General features: G+C 49.9%; 1 protein-coding gene across 2 annotated transcripts in view; it reads left to right on the top strand.

Moving 5' to 3' along the window:
* GRIN3B (glutamate ionotropic receptor NMDA type subunit 3B) overlaps window positions 1–12,438 on the top strand; it is a gene marked incomplete at its 5' end in the record, with an annotated part of 36,786 nt that overhangs the window by 14,478 nt on the left and 9,870 nt on the right. For both annotated transcript variants that reach the window (XM_083483667.1, XM_083483668.1), the window contains 5 exons: window positions 952–1,547; window positions 2,297–2,579; window positions 4,064–4,825; window positions 5,239–5,384; window positions 7,582–7,697. In XM_083483667.1, coding sequence (XP_083339793.1) covers window positions 952–1,547; window positions 2,297–2,579; window positions 4,064–4,825; window positions 5,239–5,384; window positions 7,582–7,697 — 1,903 coding nt within the window. The remainder of the gene's footprint in view (window positions 1–951; window positions 1,548–2,296; window positions 2,580–4,063; window positions 4,826–5,238; window positions 5,385–7,581; window positions 7,698–12,438) is intronic.

Raw genomic sequence — 12,438 nt, forward strand, 5'->3', positions numbered from 1 at the left:
ACATTTCAAATTTAGCAATCAGTCATTCCACCTGTGACTTCCCCTCCCTCCCTCCTTCCATGGTTCCCTCAAAAATTCAATTTATGCTGCAATGTCATAGTAACTCTAGACCTTCACCTAATCTCACTATACAAACAAAAAGTCCACCCCCGCCGCTGTTCTCACTCAAATCCTATTTGCATTATAACATTTTTACACTGAGCTTTTCAGTATTCTGCAAACATTTTTCAACCTTCTTTAAAACCGGTCTCTTTCTGATCTCTAATTTTCCATGTCAAAACTTGCCAGTTCTACATATTCCGGCTGCCATTCTTCTTTGGCAGGTACCACCTCCTTGTGCCATTTTTGTACGCATAATATTTGTGTTGCAATGGTTGTGTAAAGAAATAACTCTTCTCCGCGGGCCCCCCTTGTTTCTCTTTTTTATATATATATAAAAAATTATTACTTTTTTAACATATCATTTTCAACAGTAATTAAACATACTTTTACACCTTATTCATTTTTTTAACTTCCATCAATCCTGTCTGAAAATTTTCCAGTCTAATCTCTTAATATGCATTTCTTATCTTCCCTATTACAGTGATACCTCGGGTTACATACGCTTCAGGTTACAGCCTCCACTAACGCAGAAATAATACCTCGGGTTAATAACTTTGCTTCAGGATGAGAACAGAAATCGCATGGTGGCGGCGGGACGCCCCATTAGCTAAAGTGGTGCTTCAGGTTAAGAACAGTTTCAGGTTAAGTACGGACCTCCGGAATGAATTAAGTACTTAACCCGAGGTACCACTGTACATTTCAAACTCATAACCAATATCTCTATCTTTGACTACTTGGTAACACTTCATATATTTCTCCTTACAAAACTTCTTGTAGACTATTTTGCTGATTAAATAATCTTCAAATAATTCAACCGTCCTCCCTTGTTTCTCATCCTTTCCGGATCAGAACCCCTTCCACCTTCACATGGACCGGAGCAACGACTTTGAGACGCTCCTGGAGCTGCTGGCTAACATATTCCGCTCCAACAAATGGCGCGAGGTCACCTTGGTGCTGTGCCAGGCCTGGGACGTCCCTGCCTTTGTGGACCTGTGGAGCAGCTACGCCGAGCTGGAGAGGACGGCCGTGGTGGACCTGAGCTTCCTCGAGGAGAAAGAGGCTGCCCGCCTCCTGCGCCGCCACTTGGAGGAGTACCGGGAACTTCCCGGCCCCGCTCTGCTCTTTGGCTGCAATGCCCGCCACTCCCAGCTGGTCTTCCGGACGGCCAGGGACCTTGGGGTCCTCCAGGAGTTCCACTGGGTGCTGGGGCAGCCCCAGAACGTGGACGAACTTCGGACAGAAGGGCTGCCCCTGGGGCTCTTAGCCTACGGGGAGGTGGGCAGGCCGTCCCTGGAGCAGTTCGTCCACGACGCGGTGGAGCTGGTGTCGAGGGCCATCTCCAGGGCCGTTTACGTCCGCCCGGACCTCGCCCTCATCCAGAACATGGTGAACTGCAACGACAAGCACACCGTCGCCTCCGAGTCCTCAGGGCGCTACCTCTCCCAGTGAGTAAGCCGGGGGTCCCAGAAATTTGTGGTGGCTAGGGGAGGACGAAAAAGCATTTTAGAAGACCTGTGGCCAGTGCGAGTTCCCGTTCTCAGCAGACTGAGAAGGGGCACTCATCCAGAGGTGCAACGGGCAGATGATTGAGCTTCACCTCTGCATGGATTAGGTAATGCCTGACATAGAGGCAAGCCCAAAACAAGGATCTGTCAAGAGATGTGACAGGCTAAGAATGGGGATTCTTCCAGAGATGCAACAGGCAGCCTCTCCTGTGGGCAGGTGGTTCCATTTCTTCTTTGCAGGGACTGGGTGATCTGGTCTGGCAAGCCCTGACTCATACAGAGTTGCGACGGGCAGCTGCCTGTGAGGACTGGCAGATGTGATGTATCCCTGCAGAGGGAGAGAATGACTGATCCAATTATGCCCAGAATAGAGATGGCATCATGGAGGCTGAGTGGCAGGAGGCAGGCCCAGATCCGCAGGCTCCTTTGGGAACCTGGGTGCTCCTCATCAGGAGGGGCTTGCACTCACTGCCTCTTAACCCCTGAGACAGTTTTAAGGCTCTGCTACTACCACAAGTTAACATCCAACTATTGCAGCATGACCAACCTGGAATGTCATGCTCCTCCCCCCTTTCTTGTGGCAGGTAGTTCCACAAGTTTACATATACAACCAGTGCAGCGTATCTTACCAGGAACCCAGCCTCCTGCTTTCCTCTCTCTCCCTCCCTCCCTCTTTCTCTTGGTTCCAGGTTTTTAGCCAACACGTCCTTCCGTGGCCAAACGGGGGAGGTCTTCGTGCACAACACGTCCCGCGTCCACACAGATCGCCACTACAAAGTCTGGAGCCTCCTGAGGGACTCTGTGGGGCAGCCCACCTGGGTGACGGTGGGGACCTGGAAAGGGGGCGAGATGGAGGTGGAGGAGGGGACGTGGCCCCAGCACCTGCAGCGCAGGAACCAGGCAGAGGGGTTTTGCCGCATGAAACTGCGCGTGGTGACCTTGGTAGAGCACCCTTTCGTCTTCACCAGGGAGGTGTGTACGGACCAGAAAGTGCCTGCATTTATTCAAAAGCCTTTTTTTAAAAAAGCAATCTTGTTTACGTCAGGGGTAAGAGGTGTGGGTTAATGTGCACAACAGCCAGTCATTGTGCAACATTCCTCACAGCCTCTTGGACCAAATACACAACAGCTGGGAAATGTACCAAAAGAAAAAAGCAGTCAAAATACACATGCTCCCCAAGGGTAATTGTCTACACTGACCAGGAAATGTGCAAAGTCCCCTCTCCATGGACATGTTATGTGCACATTCTCTAGGAAGGCTGGTCAATGTGCAGAATGACTGGCTGTTAATGCACATTAACCACTCACAGAGGAGGATGTCCATCCAAGAAAGGAGTTCCACTTTCTTAAACTGGCCATGCCCATTGATTTCAGCGGACCTACTCTGAGTAGAACACAACCCACGAGGACGAGGAGACGGAGCCATCATTTTAAGCCAAACTTCCTTGCTGAGCTAGGGCAGGGGTTTTCAACCAGTGTGCCATGGCACCCTGGGGTGCCCTGAATGATGATCAGGGGTGCAGTGGGCAGCACTAGCCTCTGTCCCTCTTCCCTTCCCTTCCTCCTCTGATGCCCTCTTGCCCCTCTGCCTCCCAAAGGCTTGAACAGCTGTTTGATGCAGCAGCCCTGGCTACAAGCTCCGCAGGCGAATGGTGCCTCTGGGGCTGGCCAGGGGGCGCTGGGTGCCAGGAGCTGAGGCAGCCTTGAAGTAAGCAAGCAAGCGGACGAGGGAGCCCAGTCAGCCAGCTGGGAATGGACAGACGAGTGGGCAGCTGGGCAGCCAGGCAGGCAGGCACTGTGCTGGCCTTTCTTGTGCTTGCTGCGTGCCAGGCCTGCCTGGGAGCTGAGTGCCCAGTGCTCAGAAGAGGAGCTTTCCTGCCTTGCAGGCCTGGCAGCGCCCACTGCTGCCTCCCAAGGTAATGTCAGGAGATCAGCCTACACTCGAGTAGGACCCTGGCAGAGACACATGGCCGACTGGCATATTGCTTAGTGAGCAGGGGGAGTCAGTGGCAGAAGCTGAAGCAGGAGAGGAGGGAGGCCAGGAGGCAGAGATGGTGAAGAGTCACGGGTGTCTCCCCCTCCTCCTGCAAGAAGCTCCCCTCCCTGCTTGTCTCCCAGGACCGGGAGGGGCATGAAAAGTGCAGAGGGGAGGTTGGCTGCACTCAGATGCAGTCTCCAGTTGCTTGGGGGAAACCCTGGAGAGGAGAGGATTTAAATGGCTATGGGTGGCTTTCAGTCTTGGCAACTGATCCATGGGGCAAGACCTAGTGGGGGTGAACTGCTGTGCTCATCAGTCTGTGCAGATCGTGTTTTTGCTGGTAAAGAGTTAACTCCAACTTGCACAGTGTGATTTGCTGCTGGCTGGCTCCTGACATCTAACAGAGAAAGAGAGAGAGAGAGAGAGAGAGAGAGAGAGAGAGAGAGAGAGGGAGACATACTAATCTGTGGTTTATGCAGGTGGATGAAGAAGGCAACTGTCCTGCTGGCCAGCTGTGTCTGGACCCCCGAACCAACGACTCGGCCGTGCTGGACACCCTCTTTGACGAGCTCAACTCTGAGAACGGCTCGGTCCCCGCCGAGTACCGGAAATGCTGCTACGGCTATTGCATTGACCTCCTGGAGAAGTTGGCCGAGGACCTCCCCTTTGACTTTGACCTCTACATCGTGGGGGACGGGAAGTACGGGGCCTGGAAGAACGGCCGCTGGACAGGGCTGGTGGGGGACCTCCTGAGTGGGACGGCCCACATGGCAGTGACGTCCTTCAGCATCAACTCGGCCCGCAGCCAAGTGATTGACTTCACCAGCCCCTTCTTCTCCACCAGCCTGGGCATCCTGGTGAGGATCCGGGACACGGCGTCTCCCATTGGGGCCTTCATGTGGCCGCTGCATTGGACGATGTGGGTGGGCATCTTTGTGGCTCTCCACGTGACCGCCCTGTTCCTCACCCTCTACGAGTGGAAGAGCCCCTACGGGATGACCCCCCACGGGCGCAACCGCATGAAGATCTTCTCCTACTCCTCGGCGCTCAACCTCTGCTACGCCATCCTCTTTGGGCGAACCGTCTCCAGCAAGACCCCCAAGTGTTGGACCGGGCGCTTCCTGATGAACCTCTGGGCCATCTTCTGCCTCTTGGTCCTCTCCAGCTACACCGCCAACCTGGCTGCCGTGATGGTGGGAGAGAAGACCTTCGAGGAGCTGTCTGGGATTCACGACCCCAAGGTCAGTGCAGGGTTTGGTAACCTCTGAGTGCCGCCATCTGCTGGCCTTGCACGGCACTGCCTGTTGCACAGCTCCCTCCACCTAGTGGCCCTTGCATGTCACAGCATCACCTGCACAGCTCCACCTAGTGGCCCTTGCACGGCACAGCATCACCTGCACAGCTCCACCTAGTGGCCCTTGCACGGCACAGCATCACCTGCACAGCTCCACCTAGTGGCCCTTGCCATTTATACAACTAATGCCGTAGTCTGGCTGTTGTTGCTCCCAGACCACAACCTCAGAGTTGGGAGGGACCCCAAGGGTCATCTAGCCCAACCCCATGCAATACAGGAATCTCAAATTAAGATTTTAAGTTTCCTTGCTTCTATTAAAAAAAAACCCCACCATGTGGTCCCTGTTTTGCTTTTGGGCAGCTGCACCATCCGTCGCAAGGATTCCGATTTGGGACTGTCTGGGAGAGCAGCGCGGAGGAATATATCAAGAAGAGTTTCCCAGACATGCACGAATACATGCGGCGGCTGAGTGTCCCCACGACCCCCGCGGGCATCAAAATGCTCAAGTGAGTTGGGGGTGGAGTGGGTGGGAAAACTCGGTTCAGTTTGCATTTGAAGGGAGACCGACCAAATCAACACTCTCCCCCCCCCCCCAAATAAATATGCAAGCCGAAACAAACCCATCTTTTGAAGAGGTACCGTTGGAAAGGTAAGATAGATACGTGAGCGTAGTCCCCTTCTGTAACCAAGTACATAAATAGAAATACTTAACTAAAAGCAGAAATTGTAGAAGGGTTTTGACAGATTTTTCTGAGCACTTGGGGTCAAAAGAAAGTAATTTGAAACAACGGTTGTGGAGACATTTCATTCCGAATCTGCTAGACAAAGCCAGATAAAGAGTAATGAGTTGGGTGTCCTTCCACCCACGACATACATACGGTAAATCCTGGCTACACCCATGGATAGATAGATAGATAGATAGTTGGGGTGTATGGGGTAATAATGGGATAGATAGATAGTTAGGGGAGGGGTAATAATAATAATAATAAAGTGACGATGTGGGTTAAACTACAGAGCCTAGGATTTGACAATCAGAAGGTTGGCGGTTCGAATCCCCGCAGTGACGGGGTGAGCTCCTGTTGCTCAGTCCCTGCTCCTGCCAACCTAGCAGTTTGAAAGCACCTCAAAGTGCAAGTAGATAAATAGGTACCGCTCCAGCGGGAAGGTAAACGGCATTTCCGTGCGCTGCTCTGGTTTGCCAGAAGCAGCTTAGTCCTGCTGGCCACATGACCCGGAAGCTGTACGCCGGCTCCCTCGGCCAATAATGTGAGATGAGCACCACAACCCCAGAGTCGGTCACAACTGGACCTAATGGTCAGGGGTCCTTTACCTTTTAATAGTAATGATAATAATAATAATAATTGGACGAGACCAAGTGTGGGTCCAGGAGTCAAGAAGGCAGGTGCCTTTGCTGTGTTCTTTCCGGCACCTGCTAAAAACATGCCCGTTTAAAAAGGGGTCTCTGTACATGCTGTGGAGGAAGTGAGGGGCAGGTGAGGTTCATCCACCTGGGAAGGGAGCCCACCCAGGAGAAGGAAAACTCTGACCCTGAACCTCCACTGCCTTGTGGGATATCTTCAGAAGAACAGGCTTAGCAATAAATCCTACACAAATCTGGAGTGGAGTCCCTAAGGCGGTTGAATGGTGCCTTGCACGCCTCCTTCCGGCAACTCCTGCAGCCAGTAGGTAACCAAACCAACCCCTGTGTCGCAAAGAGAACGTCAGCAATGTCTAGGCAACACGATGACCATGTACATACGCAGTGGACAATCTTTATAGAATTCCTTCAAACCATAACAAAATGAAATCTTTAGTCTCAAAGTCTCTGAAAAATCTTTAAATGAAGCGAGGTACCAGTCTGTGTACGATGAAAGACAAGCTGTGAAGCTTTGTGCATACAGCCAATATGATGTCCAACACTGAACAGTGATTCCGGATATTGACTACTCTTTCGTAGAATTCTTTGTCAGTGTGGTGGGAGGAATTGCTTCATAAACCCATCTTATTTCGAATGAATGTATGTAAATGAAAATATCAAATGCTGTGGAACAGTGCTCATGTAATAATGTAGTCACTGCTCACGTCTTCCTTGTTTTCTTTCAAACCCCATCAGCAAGGCTGAGAGGGGGGTCTTGTCGCCTGGGCAGCCCAGGACCCCCAGACACATTGGCCAGGTTTGCCCCCCAGGCAGGTCACTGCGGCAGTTTGACTTCACACCTGGAGGCACAGTCCATTGTCTCTCAAGACTGATGGAGGCCAACAATATATACTACTGTTTGTGCATCTGCTCTTTGCAATACCTTAGGTCTGAGCTATGCAACAATTCAGGTTTAGCAAAGGTCACGGCTTGCTGACCTGTCAAAGTTCTGCAGCAAAGGAATGGCTGCTTTGCTGAAGATGGAGCAACAGAGGCTCAGCGCCGTTTGCCATCCTTTGTTTGGGGCTTCGCTCAGTTCTCTAAGGAGCTGGAAACATAGACTTGTAAAGTTGGGAGGGACCCCAAGGGTCATCTAGTTCAACCCCCTGAAATGGAGGTCAGTTGATCTGCAACAGAACTGGGTTATATGGCTGAAGGGCAATCCAGACTGGGCAATTCATACCTCTCATAATTTATGGTGTCTGCTTGCAAAACCTTCAGCTCTTCAGGCTTAGCTCTGTCTATCTGTTTTAATTAACCCGGGGTTTTGGGTCTCTCCTCATCAGGACCAACCCTCCGAAGCTGAACGCCTTCATCATGGACAAGTCTCTGCTCGATTACGAGGTGTCCATCGACTCCGACTGCAAGCTCCTCACCGTCGGGAAACCCTTTGCGATCGAAGGTTTGGGGGGAAACGTCAAAGGACTTTATTTCATGGCTCCCCGAGCCCTGCTCATTTAGCGAGGAATCCTAGCGGAAGGGTTTTGAGATGGAGAGAGAGAGGAGGGGGGCGGGAGGGGGGCGGGAGGGGGGCGATCGCAGTCCCAATCTCGCCGTAATGAAACTGGGTCACCTCAATCAATCTTTTAAGTGGGGCTGTTAAATATTAAAGTGCGGGAGATGAGAGATGCCTCTCCGGGGGTCAACTGTTTTCCTTGGGGGGGGAGGAGGCGGGAAGACGCAGCGGCACAGTTGGCTCCTTTGGAGACTGCAGACTTCACATTCTCACACCCCCACAAGCTGTCCTTTAGGGGAAAGCCCCCCCCCCTTTGAGGGCCATGTGCTCTTCTGAGTGACCTATCGGGAATGTGGCTTTAAGTTTGAAAAAAGGTTTGTAAGAACATTAGGAGAGCTGCAGGATCAGACCAATGGTCTGTCTACTCCAGCATTATGGGAAGCGGAGAAGCAAGACTGTGGAGACGCGTAGAATGGTAGAGTTGGGAGGGTCCACCAAGGGTCATCTAGTCCAACCCCCGGAAATACAGGAATCACAGCTAAAGCATCCCCAACAGGTGGGCATCCAACCTCTGCTAAAAAGCCTCCAGTGAAAGGGATCCCCTCAAACTCTCCCACTCCGTGGTGCTGTGAGTTGAACTGAACCTTAATAGGTTCTAGAGTAAAGGTAAAGGGACCCCTGACCTTTAGGTCCAGTCGCGACCGACTCGAGTTGCGGCGCTCATCTCGTTTTATTGGCTGAGGGAGCCGGCGTACAGCTTCCGGGTCATGTGGCCAGCAGGACTAAGCCGCTTTTGGCGAACCAGAGCAGCGCACGGAAACGCCGTTTACCTTCCCACCGGAGCGGTACCTATTTATCTACTTGCACTTTGAGGTGCTTTCGAACTGCTAGGTTGGCAGGAGCAGGGACTGAGCAACGGGGACTCACCCCATCACGGGGATTCGAACCACCGACCTTCTGATCAGCAAGCCCTAGGCTCTGTGGTTTAGCCCACAGCGCCACCCGCTTCCCTAGGTTCTAAAGTAAAGGTAAAGGTACCCCTGCCCGTACGGGCCAGTTGTGTCCAACTCTAGGGTTGTGCGCTCATCTCGCTCAAGAGGCCGGGAGCTTGCACTTAGGGGTGCTTTTGAACTGCTAGGTGGGAAGGAGCTGGGACCGAAAGACGGGAGCTCACTCCGCCGCGGGGATTCGAACCGCCGACCATGCGATCGGCAAGCCCTAGGCACTGAGGTTTTACCCACATCGCCACCCGCGTCCCTAGGTTCTAGAGTAGCCCCCATTAAATCAGGGGACTGAAGTGAGTCACCACCTTTTCATTTCAATAGGTTGCCTCTGAGTGGGACTCCCTACGTCTGCGAATTTCAAGGAGTCTTCTCTGAGTAGAACTCACAATCGGGTTTTGTGTGTGTGTGTGTTTGGGTGAAGTGTTTGTGTCTGGCACCTCTTTGTGCCTAGCATTTGGGGTTTCTACTGAGCCGTTCCCTACAACTTGAAGCTCCCTGCTCCTGCATGAAAATCTGTTTCATTTTTGGTTTTGTACAGTTTCTTACTTCCTCTCCACTCCTTCCCACGCTGGAATATTCTGTTTCCCCATCCCTCTGCCCCAGGAGCAGTCAGGGGTCTGCAGGGGGCGGCCTTGCAAACTTTGCTGCAAATCCTCTTTGGGTTTATGGGGTGCGGAGGTGGGGGTGGGTGGGGGTGGGGATCACCCGATACCCCCTAACGCTTTCGCTCCTTCTTGACATCCCTAATTATTTCCAGGCTGCCCTCGCTGGAGCATCATCTGAAATGCTTTTTGATCTCTCCGTTTCTCATTAGCTCTTCGGCAAACTGGGGAGCCGAGCGGAATACAAATGAACCCATTATTTCTCTCTCTCTTTCACCCCCCCCCACTTCTGCCCACTCCCCAATAATTGATCCAGTCTCATCTGCCAGATTTATATTTTTTGAGGGGGGGTTGCCGGGGGTGGGTGGGTAGGAGATTCTTTATTTCATTTTATAACATATATCAAACAGAGAGAACAGGTGAAAACTGAAAGATGAAAACGATAGAATGAGTGCAGTCGCAGAGGGGTTCAAATAACAAAATCTAAGCTGAGAATATAAGTTTTATCAGATTATCTATTTGCAAGGCTCGTGATGTGGGCTGCCGTGAAAATGATGCTTTATATGGCGTAAAGGAGTGCCAAATTGCATTAAAAGCGCCAGGAGGTCCCAGTCCTTGTCAAAATCTCAAATCATGCATAATTTTCTCCCTATTCAAGAGTGAGTGGTACCAAGTGGCCAGTGTAAGATTTGAGAGGTGTTTTCCATTGAGCGGCAACGACTGTCAAGAGGAGACTGATTGTTTTGACAATATATCGCCAAAAATACTCTGTGACTTTTAATTTTGAACAGCAAACAATAGCTTCTTTAGTAATGTTTAGTGTTTCTGCCAAGATTTAACTCCAGAAATCTTTTACCAGTGTGTACATTCCACCCTAAATGAGAGTTGACTGCCAGGGGATATTCTTGACCCCAAGGTGAAGTGATTGACAGGTCAGAGAATCTCCCCCCCCCCAACAAAGCAAAGCTACAATTCTCCTTCTTCCCCAACTGTAGACTGTTTATGACATTAGTGTCTCATATTGAATATGAATGATCTGTAGAAAGAACTCTTATGAACTGAAAGCAGAGGCTCTGTATGTACTTTTGCGACCCAAGAAAAACTTTTAATAAAAACAAATTTTTAACAAAAACGAGAATGGGTTTGGAAAAAAATGTTCTTATTAAAGATTTCCTGGGGTTACCTAAGTACTTACAGTGTCTCCACTTTCAGTTCATAGAGTTTTTTCCATGGATCAGTTACATTAAGGTGCAAAGTTGCATCAGCAACAATAGGAAGGTTGAATAGATTTGTCTTGTCGGTCCATATCGACTTATTTATCCACCCACCCACCCACTAGGATATGGTGAATAAAACTGCCAGTACCGTAACACCATTTATATCCATCTGTGGTCAGACTGCATTTGTAGAATCATAGAATGGTAGAGTTGGAAGGGGACCCCCAGGGTCATCTAGTCCAACCCCCTGCAATAAATAATAATAATAATAATAATAATAATAATAATAATAATAATAATAATAATATTTATACCCCGCCCTTCCCGGTTCAGAAAACCAGGCTCAGGGCGGCTAACAACAAATTTAAAACACTTAATTGATGCAACAAAAAAAAACCAGCATAAAATACAGTATAAAATGTGAATAACAATAAATTCAGAATTCAAAAATCAGTTTAGGGGGGAAATTCATCCAATAAACGTTAGATGATCACCAGTGCTGGCTGGCTAAATTAGTCCTATTTGGGCCAGTGAGGAGACCAGGGGAGAATTAGCTGTGGGGTCTCAGAGCAGGTAATCTTCATAAAAAGGGGAGAGGGAGGGAAGGAAGGGGAATAAAAGATCAGGCTAAGTTCGAATTGAAAGCCAGGCGGAATAGCTCTGTCTTACAGGCCCTGTGGAAGGAGGTTAAATCCTGCAGGGCCCTGGCGTCATGGGACAGAGCATTCCACCAGGTCGGAGCCATCACTGAGAAGGCCCTGGCCCTGGTGGAGGATAATCTGACTTCCTTAGGGCCTGGGACCTCTAAATTATGGTTATTCATGGACTTTAAGGTCCTCTGCGGGGCAGACCAGGAGAGGCCGTCCCGTAAATACAAGGGCCCTAAGCCACAAAGGGCTTTAAAGGTCAAAACCAGCACCTTAAACCTGACCCTATACTCCACCGGGAGCCAGTGCAGCTTGAAAAGCACTGGGTGAATATGCTCCCATGGCAGAGACCCCGTGAGGAGCCTCGCTGCAGCATTCTGCACCCGCTGGAGTTTCTGGGTCAGCTTCAAGGGCAGCCCCGCGTAGAGAGAATTACCGTAGTCAAGCCTGGAGGTGACCGTCGCATGGATCACTGTGGGGCTGAGGCATCAGGCATAAGCCTGCATTTTATTAATGTTTGATCAGGACTTGTATATTAGAGAGAGCCTAAAAGATTTTCAAATGTTTCAATGCCAGGCAGAGAAAACCTTGGCCATTCTCCTAAGACAAGGGGCCCCTTTTTTGATTGATAGCAGAAAACAATTCTCAAAGTCATAAAAGCTGAAATTACAGACTAAAAGCAGGACATTGACCCTACATGTTACAGAAGATAACAAAGGCAGAGATAAATATAATTAGGAATGGGCAAATAGTAAAATGATACCATGGGCCTCTCTTAAAACCTTGAGCTGTATTTTCTAAGGCCAGAGGTAAATGGGAGAAAAAACATCTAGCTGGGAAGTCTTTTTAAAGCATCTAGCTGGGAAGTCTTTTTAAAGCATCTAGCTGGGAAGTCTTTTTAAAGCATCTAGCTGGGAAGTCTTTTTAAAGCTGTTTCTTCCTTAAACAGATAATGGGAAAAGCAGCTTGCTGAAGGGGGGGGATGTGAACTGAAGAGCCTTCTTTTGAAACTGTTTTAAACTGAGTCCTTTTCTTTCTTTCTCTCTCTACTTTAAAAAGGCCTTATTCCTTTTAAGAGGCTATCTGTGTTGTGTATTAAATATGTTGGCTTAAATGTAATTATGCAAAGGATTTAACAAATGCTAGAAGAGTTGTATTTATCTTGAAATTAAGTCAGCCACCAGTCCAGCCTCTTGCCAGACAAGAAGACGCCATCA

This window comes from Podarcis liolepis, assembly GCF_965112155.1.
Source record: "Podarcis liolepis genome assembly, chromosome: 18".
NCBI classification, from domain to species: domain Eukaryota; kingdom Metazoa; phylum Chordata; class Lepidosauria; order Squamata; family Lacertidae; genus Podarcis; species Podarcis liolepis.